General features: G+C 41.3%; 1 protein-coding gene across 15 annotated transcripts in view; it reads left to right on the top strand.

Annotated features, from left to right (window-relative positions):
• Positions 1-23637, top strand: part of SVIL (supervillin) — a 766609-nt gene that overhangs the window by 213860 nt on the left and 529112 nt on the right. For all 15 annotated transcript variants that reach the window (XM_053713887.1, XM_053713886.1, XM_053713892.1 and 12 more), the window contains one exon: positions 11407-11470. In XM_053713887.1, coding sequence (XP_053569862.1) covers positions 11407-11470 — 64 coding nt within the window. The remainder of the gene's footprint in view (positions 1-11406; positions 11471-23637) is intronic.

Here is a 23637-nt window from a genome sequence, read left to right as displayed (position 1 = left end):
ACTCAAGTCCATGTCAGGTGCGATGCTACAAGACTGTCAAACTTGAGAGGCTGTGTGTCTGTTCCATGGCGGTGATTCCGGTCATTCGGTGATTCCGATCATTTCATTTTATACTCGTATGATAACGCAAGAAGACAGGGATACAGTGTGACTCATTTTATCTGTATTAAATCAAAGGTTAATATTTCCTGAAGGGGATTATTGAACAGGGGGGGATTGATGCATAATTTGCTTTATGTTTTTATGTTGTGAGATGAGGCTCAGGCAGATGTTGGAACATTCAGGTTTTACTTTCAATTTTGGATAACTGCACAGACTCAATTACATTGTCTGTAACACACCTGAGCATGGTGTTGTGCTTTAACCAAAGGGATTTGGTCAGTCTCCCTTAAATTTAAGAAATACAACAAGGGGGTTTGGTTAAGCACACCTAACAATTTTTTTTATATATTAGCACACATTGTGGGAGTGCTGCCAAAATGACCAAAGTAAATACAAGACAAACTGTATTTGCGCATATCCAAACAAATGAGACCACATATTATAAATGCAGCAAAAAATTGCCTGCAAAAAACTTTTTACTTTTAAATTAGTCACATAATATGGCCATATTCTGCTCAGCAAGTCACCACTTACAAGGTGTTCCAAGATAGCCAATTCTTTTATCTGCAATGCCAATATGCAGATCATTTGCCTTAATACCAAGAGATCAGGTTTTTCTGTTCTAGCCCGTAGGGTACTCTGGCTGAGGACATGACTTCAAAATCTTGATTACTTTCCCTTCCATTTAAGGGGAAGATTCTTTTCAGTCCAGGCTTGGACTCAATCATATTCACAGTTAATTGGGGCAAAGGTGCCTTTCTATCACAGGATAAAAATAAACCTAATGGATAGGGTCCTAATTTTCATCCCTTTAGTTCGGATAAATCCCAACACCAGCAGCTCTCCATGAAATGTCTCAATCTTGGAATAAGTCCAAGCAGAACAAGAAGCCCACCAAAACAAAATCTGCATGAAGGGGTGGCCCCCGATCCGTTGCTGGATCGTGTTTGGGGCAGACTCTCCTTTTTGACGTACAAGACCCTTAGGTTCTGGAGGTCATCGCACAAGGTTACAGGATAGGTTTTTAATCTCATCCCCCCAGGGGCAGATTCCTCTTATCAAACCTGTCTTCAAGACCAGAAAAACAAGAAGCTTTTCTAGGGTGCATGATTCTGGACCTAAAGTGCTTAAACATGTTCCTGTCGGTCCCATCATTCAAGATGGAGACAATGAGGTCTATTCTGCCCTTAGTACAAGAGTGGACAGTTCATGACTACAATAGACTTGAAGGATGCTTACCTTCATGTGCCAAGATCACTTCAAGTTCTTAAGATTTGGGTTTCTGGACCAGCACTTCCAGTTTTTTGCTCTTCCATTTGGGCTAGCTACTGCCCCAAGAGTCTTTACGGAGGTTCTGGGGGCTCTGCTCGTGGTGGCGAGATCCAGAGGTATTGCAATAGCGTCATACTTGGACGAAATTCTGGTTCAGGCTCTGTCCTGTCGGCTGGCAGAGGGCCATTCAAGAGCTCTTCTATTTCTTCTTCAATCTCAACCTGTCGCAAGGGACATCCTTCTTGAGACCATCCTTGGAGATTGTGACTACGGACGCATGTCTATCAGGATGGGGAGCTGTTTGGGGTGCCAGGAAGGCACAGGGCCTGTGGACTCGAGAGGAATCTCTCCTCCTGATCAACATTTTGGAACTTCAAGCGATTTTCAGTGCTCTGAAGGCGTGGCCTCTTCTGGGTTTGTCCCAGTTTATCAGATTCCATTCAGACAACATAACCTCGTGGCTTACATCAACCATCAGGGGGAACAAGGAGCTCCCTAGCAATGAGGGAAGTATCTCGGATTCTGGAATGGGCGGAGGCCCACAACTGCTCACTGTCAGCAATCCACATTCCAGGTGTGGACAACTGGGAAGCGGATTTTCTCTGCAGACTATTCTTTCATCCGGGGGAATGGTCTCTCCATCCCCAGGTGTTTGCAGAGATTTGCAATAGATGGGACGCCGGAGATGGATCTCATGGCGTCCCGACTAAATACCAAGCTACCCAGATAAGGGTCATGGTCCAGGGATCCTTGGGCAGAGCTGATAGATGCATTAGCAGTGCCTTGGAGGTTCTGCCTAGTTTACATTTTTCCACCGTTACCACTTCTCCCTCAGGTAGTGGCCCACATCAAGCAGGAGCAAGCTTCGGCTATTCCAATTGCTCCATCGTGGCCGCGAAGGATGTGGTTCTTGGATCTGGTGGGGATGTCTTCATCTCCTCCATGGAGGTTACCTTGTCGCAGGGATCTGCTGGAACAGGGTCCTTTATGTTTATCAGAATCTAGATTCTCTGAGGCTGACTGCTTGGAGATTGAACGTCCTAGCCAAGAGAGGTTTTTTCTGAGAGAGTGATTTGATACTCTCATTCAAGCTAGCAAGCCGGTCACCCGTCACATCTATCATAAGGTGTGGAGGACCTACTTATTCTGGTGTGAAGAGCGTGGATTCCCCTGGCATAAGGTCAAGGTGTCCAGGATTCTTTCCTTTCTCCATGATGGTTTGTAGAAGGGACTTGCCGCTAGTTCCTTTTTAAAGGAACAGATTTCGGCTCTATCTGTGTTATTGCACATGAGGCTCGCTGAGTTTCCTGATGTACAGTCTTTTGTTCAGGCTCTGTCTAGAATCAGGTCTCTGTTTAGACCTACCACTCCTCCCTGGAGCTTAAATCTAGTTCTTAAGGTTTTGCAGAGGACTCCGTTTGAGCCTATGCATTTGGTTGACATTAAATTACTGTCGTGAAACGTCTTTTTTCTACTGGCTATTGCTTCGGCACGCAGAGTCTGAGATGGCGGCCTTGCAATGTGAGCCTCCATACCTAGTTTTTCATGCTAATAAGGCTGTTCTTCGTACTGGGTTGGGTTTTCTCCCTAAGGTTGTGTCTGATCGCAACATAAATCAGGAGATTGTGGTTCCTTCCTTGTGTCCCAATCCTACTTCATAATTTGGATGTGGTTCGGGCTTTGAAATTCTATCTTCAGGCTACGAAGGAATTTAGACAGACTTCATCCCTGTTTGTCTATTCTGGGAAGCGTAGAGGGCAGAAGGCTTCTTCCACTTCCCTATCCTTCTTCCACTTCCCTATCCTTTTGCCGTCAGAATAGGGTCCGCCTCTCTTTTTACCCTCCCGTTTTCATTCAGTGTCCTCTAGAGCTTGGGTATATGTTTCCCACAAGTAATGAATGAAGCTGTGGACTCTCCTCATATTCAGAAGGAAAACATAAATTATGCTTACCAGATCATTTCCTTTCCTTCTGTCCATGGCCCCAGCCAGTTTTCTCTGTTGGGCGGACCTAAATTTTTGTTATTCCTCTGGCACCTTTTATACCCTGATATTTCTCCTACTGTTCCTTGTTCCCTCGGCAGAATGACTGGGGGATGTGGGGAGTTGGGGAGGTATTTAAGCCTTCGGCTGGGGTTTCTTTGCCTCCTCCTGGTGACCAGGTTCTGTATTCCTACAAGTAATGAATGAAGCCGTTGACTCTCCTCATACAGAAGGAAAGGAAATTATCTGGTAAGCAGTATTTGTTTTTTTTGGGTTTTTTTTACCCTTGAAACCCTGACACTTACTGGCTCCTAGATTTTAAGCAAATGGTTTGGGCTTTTGTGTGACCAGTTATTTTGGCATGCACAGTGTGTGGTGTATGCATTGAAGAGGTGGAATGGTGTACTGTTCTAGTACAGACTCGTGTGGGAAAGTTTGGGAAATGTTTTACATATGCCCATCCTTCAGTTAGGAGATGCACCGGTCTAGTTGAAGTGCAGTACTGTAGCCCTGGACCTCAGGCTGACCAAGCTTGTTAATTCAAGTGCAGTTTTAACCTGTGATATATTTCAAGTTTTTTTTAATAACTTTATGTAGGTGTCACTAGGGCACATCATGGTCATGCAGGGCATAGTACAGTTATTGTATCTGTGAATTCTGTGTTCTTGGCAGTCCTTATAACATTTTTTGATTAAACCTTAAAGGTATGTTCTAAACTAAAGAAAATGTATTAAGAGCAGCTTTTATGTACATAATTCCCATCTCACTTTTGTGCTTTAACTCCTGCTAAAGTATTAAACACACAGGCTGTCTACGGCCATTCCAGGTAAGGATATGGGCACTGACTAGAGGAGTTGCACTTTGAGATATAAAATCAGGTATATATAAAAAAACTCTACAGTATAATTTCATTATCTGTCACCTGTTCTGTAATTCTATTTCTAACAGGAACTGAAATTATCACAATTTCAGAATAAAGAGCGGAACACATATTCCACACAGCCATTGGCTGCACTCTAGTGACCTATTTATAACTGTACCTAATTGGTAATAGAAGAGAAGGTTACCTAAGTTACAATATGGCAGCTCCCAGTGTTTTATAAACATTAATGGTGACAAGTGTAAAGATTTAAACTAATGAAACTTTAAAAAATACATCTACATATTCTCAGACAAATATTTTTATTTTATTTTAAAAACATCATTCTATCTAGCATTTATTTAGTGTTTAATGTCCCTTTTAAGTAGACCATAAAAAGATAAGGCACTTACTCAAATCTGAAACATACCACATGCTTGACTTTGCCTATGTTTTTAACTAATCACAATCTCAGGAGTTAAACCCAAAATACGGAGTTTAAAGGTCCATAATAATGTTGTAATTTGTAAGAGCATGTAATTTTATCACTAGCAACACCCCAACTCTGTGTTCAAACCCTGTGAAGGTCGGCAGCAATTTCTGCTCGGGACTGGCAATGCTCTGTGGTTTCCAAACAGTTTTGTTTTAACCCCTTTGCGATTTTTGTTAAATGTATTTTTTGGGATTATTTATATCTTCTATGTTGCACATTTTTAAAGGGCCATATTAAGTCCAAAGCATCCTGGCTTGGATATATATATTCAAAATGCATTTGTGTACTGTACAGTAAAAATAAGAAACATTCTTTCTCCAACATAGGTGTGTCCGGTCCACGGCGTCATCCTTACTTGTGGGATATTCTCTTCCCCAACAGGAAATGGCAAAGAGCCCAGCAAAGCTGGTCACATGATCCCTCCTAGGCTCCGCCTACCCCAGTCATTCTCTTTGCCGTTGTACAGGCAACATCTCCACGGAGATGGCTTAGAGTTTTTTAGTGTTTAACTGTAGTTTTTCATTATTCAATCAAGAGTTTGTTATTTTCAAATAGTGCTGGTACGTACTATTTACTCAGAAACAGAAAAGAGATGAAGAATTCTGTTTGTATGAGGAAAATGATTTTAGCAACCGTAACTAAAATCCATGGCTGTTCCACACAGGACTGTTGAGAGCAATTAACTTCAGTTGGGGGAACAGTTTGCAGTCCCTTGCTGCTTGAGGTATGACACATTCTAACAAGACGATGTAATGCTGGAAGCTGTCATTTTCCCTATGGGATCCGGTAAGCCATGTTTATTACGATTGTAAATAAGGGCTTCACAAGGGCTTATTTAAACTGTAGACTTTTTCTGGGCTAAATCGATTGATTATTAACACATATTTAGCCTTGAGGAATCATTTTATCTGGGTATTTTGATATAATAATATCGGCAGGCACTGTTTTAGACACTTTATTCTTTAGGGGCTTTCCCAAAGCATAGGCAGAGTCTCATTTTCGCGCCGGTGTTGCGCACTTGTTTTTGAGAGGCATGGCATGCAGTCGCATGTGAGAGGAGCTCTGATACTTATAAAGGACTTCTGAAGGCGTCATTTGGTATCGTATTCCCCTTTGGGTTTGGTTGGGTCTCAGCAAAGCAGATACCAGGGACTGTAAAGGGGTTTAAAGCTTAAAACGGCTCCGGTTCCGTTATTTTAAGGGTTAAAGCTTCCAAAATTGGTGTGCAATATTTTCAAGGCTTTAAGACGCTGTGGTGAAAATTTGGTGAATTTTGAACAATTCCTTCATGTTTTTTCGCAATTGCAGTAATAAAGTGTGTTCAGTTTAAAATTTAAAGTGACAGTAACGGTTTTATTTTAAAACGTTTTTTGTACTTTCTGATCAAGTTTATGCCTGTTTAACATGTCTGAACTACCAGATAGACTGTGTTCTGAATGTGGGGAAGCCAGAATTCCTATTCATTTATATAAATGTGATTTATGTGATAATGACAATGATGCCCAAGATGATTCCTCAAGTGAGGGGAGTAAGCATGGTACTGCATCATTCCCTCCTTCGTCTACACGAGTCTTGCCCACTCAGGAGGCCCCTAGTACATCTAGCGCGCCAATACTCCTTACTATGCAACAATTAACGGCTGTAATGGATAATTCTGTCAAAAACATTTTAGCCAAAATTAACCCTTGTCAGCGTAAGCGTGGCTGCTCTGTTTTAGTTACTGAAGAGCATGACGACGCTGATATTAATATCTCTGAAGGGCCCCTAACCCAATCTGAGGGGGCCAGGGAGGTTTTGTCTGAGGGAGAAATTACTGATTTAGGGAACATTTCTCAGCAGGCTGAATCTGATGTGATTACATTTAAATTTAAATTGGAACATCTCCGCATTTTGCTTAAGGAGGTATTATCCACTCTGGATGATTGTGAAAATTTAGTCATCCCAGAGAAACTATGTAAAATGGACAAGTTCCTAGAGGTGCCGGGGCTCCCAGAAGCTTTTCCTATACCCAAGCGGGTGGCGGACATTGTTAATAAAGAATGGGAAAGGCCCGGTATTCCTTTCGTCCCTCCCCCCATATTTAAAAAATTGTTTCCTATGGTCGACCCCAGAAAGGACTTATGGCAGTCAGTCCCCAAGGTCGAGGGAGCGGTTTCTACTTTAAACAAACGCACCACTATTCCCATAGAGGATAGTTGTGCTTTCAAAGATCCTATGGATAAAAAATTAGAAGGTTTGCTTAAAAAGATGTTTGTTCAGCAGGGTTACCTTCTACAACCCATTTCATGCATTGTCCCTGTCACTACTGCCGCATATTTCTGGTTCGATGAACTGCTTAAGGTGCTCGATAGTGACTCTCCTCCTTATGAGGAGATTATGGACAGAATCAATGCTCTCAAATTGGCTAATTCTTTCACTCTAGACGCCTCTTTGCAATTGGCTAAGTTAGCGGCTAAGAACTCTGGGTTTGCTATTGTGGCGCGCAGAGCGCTTTGGTTGAAATCTTGGTCGGCTGATGCGTCTTCCAAGAACAAGCTACTAAACATTCCTTTCAAGGGGAAAACGCTGTTTGGTCCTGACTTGAAAGAGATTATCTCTGATATCACTGGGGGTAAGGGCCACGCCCTTCCTCAGGATCGGCCCTTCAAGGCAAAAAATAGACCTAATTTTCGTCCCTTTCGTAAAAACGGACCAGCCCAAGGTGCTACGTCCTCTAAGCAAGAGGGTAATACTTCTCAGGCCAAGCCAGCTTGGAGACCAATGCAAGGCTGGAACAAGGGAAAGCAGGCCAAGAAACCTGCCACTGCTACCAAGACAGCATGAAATATTGGCCCCCGATCCGGGACCGGATCTGGTGGGGGGCAGACTCTCTCTCTTCGCTCAGGCTTGGGCAAGAGATGTTCTGGATCCTTGGGCGCTAGAAATAGTCTCCCAGGGTTATCTTCTGGAATTCAAGGGACTTCCCCCAAGGGGGAGGTTCCACAGGTCGCAGTTGTCTTCAGACCACATAAAAAGACAGGCGTTCTTACATTGTGTAGAAGACCTGTTAAAAATGGGAGTGATTCATCCTGTTCCATTAAGAGAACAAGGGATGGGGTTCTACTCCAATCTGTTCATAGTTCCCAAAAAAGAGGGAACGTTCAGACCAATCCTAGATCTCAAGATCTTAAACAAATTTCTCAAGGTCCCATCGTTCAAGATGGAAACCATTCGAACTATCCTTCCTTCCATCCAGGAAGGTCAATTCATGACCACGGTGGATTTAAAGGATGCGTATCTACATATTCCTATCCACAAGGAACATCATCGGTTCCTAAGGTTTGCATTCCTGGACAAACATTACCAGTTCGTGGCGCTTCCTTTCGGATTAGCCACTGCTCCAAGGATTTTCACAAAGGTACTAGGGTCCCTTCTAGCGGTGCTAAGACCAAGGGGCATTGCAGTAGTACCTTACCTGGACGACATTCTGATTCAAGCGTCGTCCCTTCCTCAAGCAAAGGCTCACACGGACATTGTCCTGGCCTTTCTCAGATCTCACGGCTGGAAAGTGAACGTGGAAAAGAGTTCTCTATCCCCGTCAACAAGGGTTCCCTTCTTGGGAACAATTATAGACTCCTTAGAAATGAGGATCTTTCTAACAGAGGCCAGAAAAGCTTCTGGACTCTTGTCGGATACTTCATTCCGTTCCTCTTCCTTCCATAGCTCAGTGCATGGAAGTGATCGGGTTGATGGTGGCGGCGATGGACATAGTTCCTTTTGCGCGCATTCATCTAAGACCATTACAACTGTGCATGCTCAGTCAGTGGAATGGGGACTATACAGACTTGTCTCCGAAGATACAAGTAAATCAGAGAACCAGAGACTCACTCCGTTGGTGGCTGTCCCTGGACAATCTGTCTCAAGGGATGATGTTCCACAGACCAGAGTGGGTCATTGTCACGACCGACGCCAGTCTGATAGGCTGGGGCGCGGTCTGGGGATCCCTGAAAGCTCAGGGTCTTTGGTCTCGGGAAGAATCTCTTCTACCGATAAATATTCTGGAACTGAGAGCGATATTCAATGCTCTCCAGGCCTGGCCCCAGCTTGCGAGGACCAGGTTCATACGGTTTCAATCAGACAACATGACGACTGTTGCGTACATCAACCATCAGGGGGGAACAAGGAGTTCCCTAGCGATGGAAGAAGTAACCAAAATTATTCTTTGGGCGGAGTCTCACTCCTGCCACCTGTCTGCTATCCACATCCCAGGAGTGGAAAATTGGGAAGCGGATTTTCTGAGTCGGCAGACATTGCATCCGGGGGAGTGGGAACTCCATCCGGAAATCTTTGCCCAAGTCACTCACCTGTGGGGCATTCCAGACATGGATCTGATGGCCTCTCGTCAGAACTTCAAAGTTCCTTGCTACGGGGCCAGATCCAGGGATCCCAAGGCGGCTCTAGTGGATGCACTAGTAGCACCTTGGACCTTCAAACTAGCTTATGTGTTCCCGCCATTTCCTCTCATCCCCAGGCTGATAGCCAGGATCAAGCAGGAGAGGGCGTCGGTGATCTTGATAGCTCCTGCGTGGCCACGCAGGACTTGGTAGGCAGATCTGGTGAATATGTCATCGGCTCCACCTTGGAAGCTACCTTTGAGACGAGACCTTCTTGTTCAGGGTCCGTTCGAACATCCGAATCTGGTTTCACTCCAGCTGACTGCTTGGAGATTGAACGCTTGATTTTATCGAAGCGAGGATTCTCAGATTCTGTTATCGATACTCTTGTTCAGGCCAGAAAGCCTGTGACTAGAAAGATTTACCATAAAATTTGGAAAAAATATATCTGTTGGTGTGAATCTAAAGGATTCCCTTGGGACAAGGTTAAGATTCCTAGGATTCTATCCTTCCTTCAAGAAGGATTGGAAAAAGGATTATCTGCAAGTTCCCTGAAGGGACAGATTTCTGCCTTGTCGGTATTACTTCACAAAAAGCTGGCAGCTGTGCCAGATGTTCAAGCCTTTGTTCAGGCTCTGGTTAGAATCAAGCCTGTTTACAAACCTTTGACTCCTCCTTGGAGTCTCAATTTAGTTCTTTCAGTTCTTCAGGGGGTTCCGTTTGAACCCTTACATTCCGTTGATATTAAGTTATTATCTTGGAAAGTTTTGTTTTTAGTTGCGATTTCTTCTGCTAGAAGAGTCTCAGAATTATCTGCTCTGCAGTGTTCTCCTCCTTATCTGGTGTTCCATGCAGATAAGGTGGTTTTACGTACTAAACCTGGTTTTCTTCCAAAAGTTGTTTCTAACAAAAACATTAACCAGGAGATTATCGTACCTTCTCTGTGTCCAAAACCAGTTTCAAAGAAGGAACGTTTGTTGCACAATTTGGATGTTGTTCGCGCTCTAAAATTCTATTTAGATGCTACAAAGGATTTTAGACAAACATCTTCCTTGTTTGTTGTTTATTCAGGTAAAAGGAGAGGTCAAAAAGCAACTTCTACCTCTCTCTCTTTTTGGATTAAAAGCATCATCAGATTGGCTTACGAGACTGCCGGACGGCAGCCTCCCGAAAGAATCACAGCTCATTCCACTAGGGCTGTGGCTTCCACATGGGCCTTCAAGAACGAGGCTTCTGTTGATCAGATATGTAGGGCAGCGACTTGGTCTTCACTGCACACTTTTACCAAATTTTACAAGTTTGATACTTTTGCTTCTTCTGAGGCTATTTTTGGGAGAAAGGTTTTGCAAGCCGTGGTGCCTTCCATTTAGGTGACCTGATTTGCTCCCTCCCTTCATCCGTGTCCTAAAGCTTTGGTATTGGTTCCCACAAGTAAGGATGACGCCGTGGACCGGACACACCTATGTTGGAGAAAACAGAATTTATGTTTACCTGATAAATTTCTTTCTCCAACGGTGTGTCCGGTCCACGGCCCGCCCTGGTTTTTTTAATCAGGTCTGATATTTTATTTTCTTTAACTACAGTCACCACGGTACCATATGGTTTCTCCTATGCAAATATTCCTCCTTAACGTCGGTCGAATGACTGGGGTAGGCGGAGCCTAGGAGGGATCATGTGACCAGCTTTGCTGGGCTCTTTGCCATTTCCTGTTGGGGAAGAGAATATCCCACAAGTAAGGATGACGCCGTGGACCGGACACACCGTTGGAGAAAGAAATTTATCAGGTAAACATAAATTCTGTTTTTTATATTAAAGGGATACAAAACAGAAATTTTCTTTTGATTCAAACAGAGCATACTATTTATAGGTTTCTTAGTTACTTCTATTATCAAATTAGCTTTGTTCCCGTGATATTGTGTTGAAGAGATACCTAGGTTGGTGTCTGGAACACTATATGGCAGGAAATAGTGCTGCCATCTGGTACTCTTGTACTGCGTCCCAGCTTTTCAACAAAAGATGCCGAGAGAACGAATACAAATTGATAATAGGAGTAAATTAGAAATAAGTTTTTTAAAATTGCATGCTCTATCTGAATCGTGAAAGAACATTTTTAGGTTTCGTATGCCATTTAATACTAAGCTTAAAAATTAGAGGGAGTTGCATAAAATTTGCTTAGTGTTCCTCTTAGTGTTTGCTGCAGATTTTTATAATGGAGTTATTCGGGATAAAGATTAATTACATCTGCAAATCTTATTTTTGTCAGCTGTAGATCTGTAAATGAGTGCACTGCAAGGACAATTCCATTTTTTTTCTCTCTTTTTTTAGATTTTGAAACAGAAGGCACTTTCCTATACAGGACTTCTACACCTCAGCCAAGAAAGCCTCCCAAGTAAGTACTTGTTATCTTTGTGTCTAAATATAGACGTATATTGTGATAGTAGGTGACCAGACTTATCACATAAGGAAACAGGATATTTGTTTTTGTCTTGCATGGTCAATGACAAAATGTGCATAACATTGCTGCCATAAAAAGTGCAAGACACACTCCTATGTATGTTCTTCAATAAAGGATACGAGAACAAAGTACATTTTTATAATGAAACAAAATCCGAATGCTTTATTTCTTTCCTATGACATGGAGAGTCCACAACGTCATTCCAATTACTACTGGGATATTCAACTCCTGGCCAGCAGGAGGAGGCAAAGAGCACCCCAGCAAAGCTGTTAAGTGTAACTTCCCTTACCCATAATCCCCAGTCATTTTTCTTTTTTCCTCTTTTAGTGGAGGATGTGCGAAGTTGGTGTCTGAAGATATTAATCATTTTATGGGTATTTTTCCCTGCAAGCATGGATTTAGGTCTAGCTGTGTCCGCGTCAATCTCTTAAGAGTAGTGGTGGCCTTTAGCAGTTAAAATGCGGCGAGGTTGTCTTTGCTTTACTTTTAACACTCTGCTACCCTTTTTGTAGAAAGCCAAAGTTGGTTACTCTTTTATTTCTTTTTCTACAGGTCCATGATGGAGTGAAGTACCTGCCACACCTAAGGAGCAGCATTTGTCCTGCAGTTGGATCTAAGGTAAGTGCCTTTGCCTTCTATGTACAGAAGGACAGCAGCACTTAAGAGGTTAATCCTCATTATCAAAACCTTTTTGGGACTTGATAATCCTTATCAGTTAAGGATTCATATTGGGGACAAGGCACTTGTGGTTTTTTTTTTTATTTATACAAGTATGAGACTTTAAAAAGAGTTCACTTGACTAAGGGATGCAATGGGTTAACGGTAGAGGACTTCCTTTATTAGTTACCTACCATACATGAATGCTTCTATGTGTGGATGCTTGTATATGTATTTTACCTTTGATGGGGCTTATTTTAATCAGTAGTTTTAACGGTTTCAGTTTTAGCAGTTTTTTTTAACTGTGGGTTACTTTCGTGCTCTTTCTTAAAAAGGAGGGAATTTCTGTTGCACAGTTTTGTCTGTCCCACTCATGCGACGACCGCACTTCAGCTTTTGCAGAGCCGTTGTAGAGTGAATGTATAGCTGTTATTTTGCTCAGCTAGAAGCTTTTTGTCACGACTCTGTTAAATCAGCTCACCGGATTATCCAGTTGAGTGGATCACTACAAGAGAGTTCAGTTTTTTCCTCTTACTAGTGGGGTGTCTTTTCTGGCTGGTAGGAGCCTCAGGCAATCTGAGGCTGTTTTCAAAATTTATACATATCGACCAAATTATTTGAACCTAAAGTGGTGTTTAATGTTTAATATTTAACCTTGAGAATGTTATTTTTTATATTAAAAATTTCTTTATTGGTCATTGCTAGTGAACCTGTTATACTTAACTATGGATTCAGAACAGGATCAATCAATCTCTATGGATAGATGTTCTCTTTGTTTAGAGAATCAGATTGCCCTACCTATGCAGTTTTCTCATGTTTCGCAAAATTTTTAAAATTTAAAGGGACAGTCAAGTCCATAAAAAAACTTTCATGTTTTAAATAGGGCATGGTATTCTTAGTTGAAAGCTAAAACTAGGAGGTTCATATGCTAATTTCTTAGACCTTGAAGATAACCTCTAATCTGAATACATTTTGACCACTAGAGGGCATTAGTTGACATGTTTCATATAGATAACATTGAGCTCATGCACGTAAAGTGACCTAGGACTGAGCACTGATTGGCTAAACTGCATGTCAAAAGAACTGAAATAAGGGGGCAGTCAGCAGAAGCTTAGATACAAGATAATTACAGAGGTAAAACGTGTATTATAACTGTTGGTTCTGCAAAACTGGGGAATTGGGTAATAAAGAGATTATCTATCTTTTAAAACAACAAAAATTCTGGTGTTGACTGTCCCTTTAAAGAAAAAATTCTCCCTTCTGAGCCAAGTGTTTCTCAGGATAATGCTGTGCGTGAAATGCCTCAGCTTTCTCCTCAAACGTCCCAAGCCTTAGTTGTTTCTCATACTGTACCTTCTTTGTCCCCTCATCCACCTGAGGGTGTTTATTTACCTGGGGATTTTGCAACTCAGATTATTTTTGCAGTATCGGCGGCTTTGTCAGCTTTCCCTGCCTCGTGTAAGCATATGAGAAAATCTAATCATTTGCCTGATAGCAAGGCTTCTGACCCCTCTAAGTCTGCATTAGTCAATCCTTTCTCATTTGTCTGTTGAGGAAAATACTTAAGTAACTTCTGAAGGTGAAATCTCAGACTCTGACACTTAACATAAAAAAATCTTCAGAATCAGAGGTACATTTTTGATTTAAGCTTGAACACCTCAGATTACTACTGAAGGGGGTTCTAACTACTTTTGGACAACTCTGAACCTTCGGTTGCGGTCAACCCCACAAAGTCTAAACTGGATAGTTTGATTCTCCATCTTCTGAGGAGGTTTTTCCTATTCCAAGAAAGATGTCTGAAATTATAGATCAGGAATGGGATAAGCCAGGGGTTCCTTTTTCCCCTTCCCCTGTTTTTAAAAAAAGGTTTCCTGTTGCTGACTCTATTTGTGACTCATGGCGCACTATGCCTAAAGTAGGAGCTATTTCTACTCTTGCTAAGAGAACTACAATTCCTATAAGGATAGTTGATCTTTTAAGGATCCGATGGATAAGAAGCTAGTGGCTTCTTATCCATTGGTCTCGGAGAGAGTTTTCTCTTCCCATAAATATTTTGGAGTTGAGGGCAATCTTCATTGCCCCGTCAGCATAGCCTCAATTATCTTTAGTCCGGGTTTATCAGATTCCAGTCTAACATCACCACCACAGTAGCTTACATCAACCACCAGGGAGGGGCTCGGAGTTCCTTGGCCATGAAGGAGGTGACTCGCATTCTGCAGTGGTTGGTTGAAAGCTCACAATTGTCTCCTATCTGCCATCCACATTCCAGGAGTGGACAATTGGGAGGCAGATTTTCTGAGCAGACGGGGAGTGTGTTCTCTCAGATGACCCTCAGGTAGGGGATTCCAGAGTTGGAACTGACTGCGTCCCACCAAAATTCCAAAGTACTGTGATATGTCAAGAGATCCTCAGGCCGTTCTGATAGATGCTCTAGCGTTTCCTTGGATGTTCTCTCTAGCATCTGTTTTCTCAGTTTGCTCTCCTTCCATGAGTCATTGCTCGTATCAAACAGGAGAGAGCTTCTGTAATCCTAATAGCTCCCGCATGGCCTCGCAGGATCTGCTTTGCGGATCTGGTAAAGATGTCATCTCTACCTCCTTGGAGGTTACCTCTGAGGAAGGACCTTCTAATTCAGGGTTTTTTGCTCCATCCAAACCTGGATTCTCATAAGCTGACTGCTTGGAGATTTAACACCTAGTTCTGTCTGGATGTGTTTTTTCTGAAGCGGTCATTGATGGTATGCTTCAGGCTCGCAAACCTGTTACTCACAAGATTTACCATAAGGTATGGTGTAAAAATCTTTTGGTGCAAATCTTAGGGTTTCTCCTGGAGCCAGGTAAGGATTCCCTGTATTTTATCTTTTCTTTAGGATGGGCTGGAGAAAGGTTAGTCAGTCAGTACTCTGAAGGGTCAGATTTCTGCATTATCTATCCTTTTGCACAAACATCTGACAGACTTACCAGATGTTCAAGATTTTGTACAGGCCCTGGTCAGAATCAGGCATGTGTTTAAACCTGTTGCTCCTCCTTGGAGCCTTAATCTAGTTCTTAAAGTTTTGCAGCAGGCTCCATTTGAGCCGATGCATGTTGTTATCAAATTGTGCTCTTGGAAGGTTTTGTTTCTCCTTGCTATTTCTTCCACTCGCAGAGTTTATTAGCTTTCTGCTCTGCATAGTGATTTCCCTGTACCTTATCTTTTATGCAGATAAGGTGGTCCTTCATACTAAAATGGGTTTTCGCCCAAGGTGGTGTCGGATCGAAACATCTTTTTGTACTAATCCTTCTTTTGCATAACTTGGATGTTGTGAGTGCTCTTAAGTTTTACCTTCAAACTGCTAAAGATTTTTTTTCTGCCCTGTTTGTTGTTTTCTCTGGAAAGCATAAAGGTCAGAAGGCCACAGATTAGCAAGGCGGCAACATGGTCCCCTTTGCATACTTTTTTCAAAATTCTTCAAATTTGATACTTTTGCTTCGGCTGAGGATTCTTTTGGGAGAGAGGTTTGTCAATCGGTGGTGCCTTCTGTTTAGGTCCTCCTGACTTTTTTTTTTTTTCTCCCTCCCTGTTCATTCCTTGTCATCTAGCAAGAGTATTGGTTCCCACTAGTAATTGGAATGACGTCATGGTCTCTACATGTCATAGGAAAGAAAACAAAATTTATGCTTACCTGATGATAAACTTCTTTCTTTTCAGACATGGAGAGTCCACGACCCCACCCTCCTCCTTTTTTTTTTTTTTTTTTTTTTTTTAAGTAAACCGCAGGCACCTTTTTCACCCTTGTGTTTTTATTTTTTTTTTCCCATTTTCTTTCCGCTGAATGACTGGGGATTATGGGTAAGGGAAGTTACACTTAACAGCTTTGCTGGGGTGCTCTTTGCCTCCTCCTGCTGGCCAGGAATGAATATCCCACTAGTAATTGGAATGACGTTGTGGACTCTCCATATCCGGGTAAAAAAGAAATTTATCAGGTAAGCATACATTTTTTTTTTTTTTTTTTTTAAATGCATGTTGTCTGAATCATGTATTTTTTTTAATTTTTTTTTTATAATATCCATTTAAATGAGTTTTTTTATGTGAAGCTTATTAATTACAAATATTGAATCTGTGTGCAAAGTGAGATGCTGTCTATGAACCAAATAAATAGTCTACTACTTACAAATGGTATCTCTTTTTGGAGAATCTGGAGACGTGTTAACTTTAATTCAAATTTTAACCAGATGATTGTTTCTATGTACTTTGTAATGCTAATAGATTTTTGTTAGTCAATTTATGTTCAGTCACATCTAATGCAGAAGGAAGTTTGATTAACCATTAACCCTTTTCCGGTTGTATGTCGGAAAATATCCGATAAAGGGTTTTACCAATTGCAGTCCAATGTCGGATATATTCCGACATGACTTGTTCAGACCGTATGTGTGGCCACAGAGTGATCGGCTGCTTTCAGCAGATATCGCTCCCACATACACGGCAGCTGCTCATAATTAGAGCCGTAGGGGACGGGAGAATGATGTATGTCCCATGCCCTGTCTGCTGCCTGTGGCCTTCCCTGTAGTTTACAGCCTGTAACACGAGGAGGGAGGCAAGAAAGAAGGCGGGAGCTGAGCTTCCTGGAGGCCACCCACACAAGATAGGAGCTGAGACTCATGCGCTCTAAACTTGGATGGAGATATGGAGATATGGAGATATGGAGATATAGAGATATAGAGATATAGAGATATAGAGAGTTTTTTTTCTTCCTATTAAATTAATAGGACCGGAAAGGTTTAAAGGGACAATCTATTCAGAATTCCAATTTACTTTTATCCTCAAATTTGATTTCTCTCTGTATTTGTTGAAAGCTAAACCTAGGTAGGCTCATATGCTAATTTATAAGCCTTTGAATACCACCTCTTATCTGAATGCATTTAATCAGTTTTTCAAAGCTAGTGGGTGTTAGTTCATGTGTGCGATATAGATAACCTGCTCATGCCCGTGGAGTTACTTATGAGAGGGCATTAGAACTTAACTCTTTGTGGTCACTAGCTTAATCAATTCAGCTGAAGGTCGGCTCTCTTTAAAAATTAACGCTCGCTTCAGTTATATTGGCCTTTTTCTGCTCATTTTTACCAATAGCAAAAGTAACAAGTTTTTCATATCCATATTTCATTGTCTGTCAAAAGAACTGAAATAAGGCCTGCAGAGGCTTAGATACAAGGTAATAGAGATAAAAAGTATATTAATTTAACAGTATTGGTTTATGCAAAACTGGGGAATGAGTAATAAAGGGATTATCTATCTATAAATTGTGTAGTCGACTGTCTTTAAATCTGTCTGAGCACCAGAACATTCACATCCATGGCCAAGGGCACAGAAGCCCACATGATGGAAACCTGTCAAGTCTCCCATGTGTTCTTTAGTAACCGTAAATCCTGATTATTGTAAAAATTGGCAAATGGATCTACTATAGCACTTTCTAAAAACGCCATGGTCTTATTTCATGTAAGATGAAGTATCTAGCAAATTAGTTGATCCGCTTGCTTATGTCACACACTAATTGAAGACTCTGACAAGGTTCCAGGAACATAGTGAACAAAACCATGGTGAGATATTTGTCAATATGAAATCCAGCAAGCACTTTTGAATCTTTCTGAAATAGATTTATTTACTCATTTTGTAGTATGATTGCTTCTATACTTACTATAGTTCATTGTGAGAACTGTATTTTATTTGACAATATTCAATTAAAAAATGACTCTTAACCCTTAAAGTGATTGTAAAGTTTTTAATGAATAAGTACCCGGTAACTAAAAATTTTAAACAGCGGCACTTCATTTAGCTTTACAAAAGACACTTATTTTAAAAAAACAAACAAAAAAAAACTTTTGCGTTATGGTAAACATAACGTCGATCCTCCGCCCACAGCTCCTTTCATTAGTATATCAATGACTATCAGGCTTCCTCCAATCGTTGCATGCCCCACGAGCTGGAAGCCAAAGGGGGCACACAATAATTGGAGGAAGCCAGATTCATCATCAATCTGCTAAAGAAAGCAGGAGCTGCGGGCAGAGGATTGATATGTTTACCATGACGCAAAGGTAAGTATTTAAAAAAAAAAAAAAAAAAAAAAAAAGTGTCTTTTGTAAAGTTTAATAAATTAAAGTGCCCCTGTTTTTTTTAAGAATTTTAGATACTGGGCATTTATTAATTAAACTTTACAATCATTTTTAAGCAGTGTTGCTTTCAGAAACCTTATAGGGGGCAAACAATTCTGGGGTTAGTTGTGTTTCTTAGGTTGGGGACAGGTTTGGAGGAGGTGTAGTGATGGGTATTCCATGGCAGGGGAAGGTGTTCTGAGGACAAAACCAGGTGGTGTGGGGGTGTGGTTATGCAGTTTTGGGCTGTGGCCTGTCTAAAAGGACAGGGTCATGGAGTCATCCCTTTTACCCTCCTCCTAAGCCCAATTGGGGTGCAAAACACAAGACTGGTTGCTTTGCACCCCTTGTTCTCCCTCTACCACTGCTACTAGGGCTACAATTTTAAGATAGCACAGCTTGAGTGAAACTGGGTACCGTCTGAAAGTTGTCTCCATTATTAAGTAGCCAGAGCCCTCATCTGCAAAAATACTGTATTACACTGTCCAAAATGCTGTGTTAAGTTCAAAGGATTTGCTAGTTTTTTGTTTGTTTGTTTTTCTCTGCTCTGAATGCGCGCTTTTTTAGTAGGGGAAGGCCAAGGTGTTGAAAGTCTTCTTTTTGATGACGGCGGAGACAAAACACTTTTAATATATCCATTAAAATTTAACACCTAATTAGTGTTAAAGGGACATTCTTTCTAAATTGTAATTAACGTATTTTAAATATGAAACTATTTTTTTTTTATATCATTCAGATAGAGCATATGATTTTAAACCACTTTCTAATTTACTTAAATTCTTTTTTCTTTGTCCTTTTTGGTATCTTTTGTTGAAAAGCAGGGTATTGGGAGACAGACAATTTCTGAATTACTATATGGTAGCAGCATTTTCTTTTTCTTTTTTTTCTTTAAGTGTGTGTTTAAATATGTATATGTGTGGGGTGGGGGAGCAGGGATGCTGTGCTTTTTAAAGAGCACATCACTTTATTTTACAGTATACTGTAAACACATTCAAAACACAATTCTTTGCTTGGAGAAGAATAGATAAATGCTTGTCATTTCATATTTGTTTTGCTGGATACATTTCTAGGTTTCTACACTTCAAGAAAAAAAAAATCATGCTACTAAACAAAGGCCCTTTGTAATGTTTAAACAGTTACTGTAAATAATTGGAACAAATAAATTGTTCTGTTTCTTTTCATCAGTGAATGTCTATTACAGGTTAGAAGGAAAACAGAAGGTTGTTCAGGTTTAAACTAAAAACTCTGACAATCATTCAACCTTTAAGGGAGAGTAAAGTCAAAATTGCATGCTTTAGGCTCAACCACAGTATTTTAATTTTGTTTTTCTTTCTTAAAAAAGCTGGTGTTTAAATGTGTCACATTTTCTTCATTCTCTTCTTATCCATTTATTGCAGAGTAAACCTAGAAGGCTCATTGGTGTTCAGGAGCGTGCATGTGCTTTTAGCATTCCATGGCAGTAGTGTTTGTAACAATGTTGTACATTATTGTAAACAACTCTTCAATAAGGTCCAACTCCACACACACACACTCCTGCGCCGTTCACCACCAAAGCTGGAAAGATTTTCTCAGAGGAAAGTCAGGCTACTGTTGCTCTATACAGTCCGATAAGCGTGTAGAACTATACACCTTAAGCTGTAAGTACACCTTCAATCCTCCAAAATAGCACTTCTTACCCCACAGCAGCCTATTTTCAAAAAATACATAGAGGTCACTTACTGTGGGTGAAAGCTTATCCATGCTAATTCTCCTCCGTGCAGGCATACAAATTCAACGTCTTGCTCTTGGACCCAGCTCTCCCAACTCAGCGTAGAGTACCTCCGGTCCTCCGGTACTTGAATCGGTACTCAAGGCTCAGGTCCCCAGCACGTATCTTGTAACCTAACTAAGGTGCCCTGTGGGTGTCCTTAATGTGCACAAACATCGATTCTCCAAAAATACCCAGACCGGCACCAGGCGTTGGATAAAAGGAGCAACTTTATTAGAGAAATGTAAATGGTTAAAGGCCTTCAATTTACCCTTAGATGTTTTTTCTTGAGGTAGAAAGGCCATCTTTACCCCTGGTAAAAGTAGAATAAAATCTAAATCTGAACCAGTAGACACTCATCCACAATCTAAGTAGCATACAGCCAAACTAGTACTGAAAGATATCAGTAGAGGTTATGGAATACGAGTATATTGTAGATCCATAAAGGGAGGCAACAGACAAGTCCTTCAACCTATTATGGAAAGTTTATGAAGAAATTCCCATGAGGTGAATAAAAGAATCCTAAACAACCCTCAAATACCTCCCCCTAACAAGCACTGCACACTGAAGGGAAACTGTGCCTCCAAAAAAAAACAAACAAAAAAAAAACAACCTTAAAACTTCTCTCTCGGAAGAAACTTATGCCCATCTTCATTTTTCAACCACCTCCAACAGAGGTAGAGAAAAGACTGAGGTATATGCGAGGAGGGAGGGATTATATAGAGCTCTTGGGGTTTGGGAATCTTTGCCTCCTCCAAGTAGTAGCGAAGGCAATATCCAGGAGTAATGGATTGTGGACTCTAACCACCTGTATGAAAAATACTTCTATTACTAAACCTGCTTTGTTTTCTTAGTATTCTTTATTGAAAAGTTCACAAACATCGATTCTCCAAAAATACCCAGACCGGCACCAGGCGTTAGATAAAAGGAGCAACTTTATTACAGAAATTTAAAAGTATAAAGACACACCAGATAAAACAGCAATATTGCATACCAAACAGCTACAAAGTGTAAAAAGATAGAACGGCTGCAACCTGGGCCCGATGACGTCACTGACGCGTTTCAGGTGTAAAACCCGTAGTCATAGTTACCTCCATGGGGTCTGACTCGCTTTAAGTAGAAGAAAGTACAGGTGAAAGCCGTTATAGTAAATAAGTGAACATTAGAACTTAACTCTTTGTGGTCACTAGCTTAATCAATTCAGCTGAAGGTCGGCTCTCTTTAAAAATTAACGCTCGCTTCAGTTATATTGGCCTTTTTCTGCTCATTTTTACCAATAGCAAAAGTAACAAGTTTTTCATATCCATATTTCATTAAATAAATATAACTTAAAGCCTAAATGTAAATGTAGTTTAACAGAAGTTGAGATAGTTACATAATTCATTATGGAAAACACCCACCATAATATGGGTTAGCAATGTATAAAGGTATTTAAATGCACAAATAATTTTCAGAATTTGTCTGAATTAATTCTACAATCCCCTGAGGACACATAGCGATGGATGACCTGTACTGCTCTTAATACTTGAAAAGGGCTTTATCTTTATATCCCTTGTTAATTTATAAACCCTAATCCATTTATTTTATCAGGTGAATATTTATTATACAGTATTAGAAACTTTGGACTGGAATATGTCCTTATCTTAGAGTTCAGTTTGCCTAAAAAAACTCGAGTTTCTACCTATATTCAATAAGGAAATTACTGACAATAGTTACAATAACTATTTGTGCACTGTTTAATAAGACCATACCCTATAATCTGAATTATAAGCTTAATAACATGACTAAGAGAGACTACTCATTTTGTTTTAGTTCGGCAGCTAGTTGTTAATTTCTGGACAAGCATTACCAGTTTGTGGCTCTTCCCTTCGGGTTGGCCACAGCTCCCAGAATTTTCACAAAAGTGCTAGGGTCCCTTCTGGCGGTTCTAAGGCGGCGGGGCATAGCAGTGGCGCCTTATCTGGACGATATCTTAATTCAGGCGTCGACTTACCAACTAGCCAAATCTCACATGGACATAGTGTTGGCTTTTCTAAGATCTCACGGGGGGAAGGTGAACGTAAAAAATAGTTCACTTATCCCTCTCACAAGAGTTCCATTCCTGGGAACTCTGATAGATTCGATGGACATGAAAATTTTTCTGACTGAGGTCAGGAAATCAAAGATTTTAACCACCTGCCGAGCTCTTCATTCCATTTCCCGGCTGTCAGTGGCTCAGTGTATGGAGGTAATCGGTCTAATGGTAGCGGCAATGGACATAGTTTCATTTGCTCACTTGCATCTCAGACCACTGCAACTATGCATGCTCAATCAGTGGAATGGGGATTATGCAGATTTATCTCCTCAGATAAATCTGGATCAAAAGACCAGAGACTCACTTCTTTGGTGGTTGTCATAGGATCATCTGTCCCAGGGAATGTGTTTCCGCAGGCCAGCATGGGTCATAGCGACGACGGACGCCAGCCTATTGGGCTGGGGTGCTGTCTGGAATTCCCTGAAAGCACAGGGTTTGTGAACTCAGGAGGAGGCTCTCCTCCCGATAAATATTCTAGGACCGAGAGCGATATTCAACACGCTTCAGGCGTGGCATCAGCTGGCTTCGGCCAGATTTATAAGATTCCAGTCGGACAATATCACGACTGTAGCATATATCGATCATCATGAGGGAACAAAGAGTTCTCTAGCGATGATGGTTACCAAAATAATTTGATGGGCGGAGGCTCACTCTTGCCATCTATCAGCAATCTATATCCCAGGGGTGGAGAACTGGGTAGCGGATTTTCTAAGTCATCAGACTTTTCATCCGGGGGAGTGGGAACTCCATCCGGAGGTGTTTGCACAATTGATTCAGCAATGGGGCACACGAATTGGATCTGATGGCATCTCGTCAGAACGCCAAACTTTCTTGTTACGGGTCCAGGTCAAGGGATCCTCAGGCAGTACTGATGGAAACACATAAGCAGGGTTGAACGACCAGGGTACTGCTAGAGCATCTATCATTTCCTCTCCTTCCTCGTTTGATTGCCAGAATCAAACAGGAGAGAGCCTCAGTGATTTTGATAGCACCTGCGTGGCCACGCAGGACTTGGTATGCAGACCTGGTGGACATGTTATCTCTTCCACCATGGACTCTTCCACTGAGACAGGACCTTCTGGTTCAAGGTCCGTTCCAGCATCCAAATCTAGTTTTTCTGCGGCTGACTGCTTGGAGATTGAATGCTTGATTTATCCAAGCGGGGTTTGTCTGAGTCGATCATAGATACCTTGATTGAGGCTCGAAAGCCTGTCACTAGGAAAATGTATCATAAGATATGGCGTAAATATCTTTATTGGTGCAAATCCAAAGGCTACTCATGGAGTAAGATCAGGATTCCTAGGATTTTGTCATTTCTCCAAGAAGGATTGGAGAAAGGGCTATCAGCGAGTTCCTTAAAGGGACAGATATATGCTTTATCAATTCTACTGCACAAATGTCTGGCAGATGTTCCAGACGTTCAGTCGTTCTGTCAGGCTTTAGTTAGAATCAAGCCTGTGTTTAAACCTGTTGCTCCCCCATGGAGTTTTAATTT

This window comes from Bombina bombina, chromosome 5 (genome assembly GCF_027579735.1).
Source record: "Bombina bombina isolate aBomBom1 chromosome 5, aBomBom1.pri, whole genome shotgun sequence".
NCBI lineage: Eukaryota > Metazoa > Chordata > Amphibia > Anura > Bombinatoridae > Bombina > Bombina bombina.
Note: the sequence above shows the minus strand (reverse complement) of the source record. Positions and strands in the feature narration are given on the sequence as shown.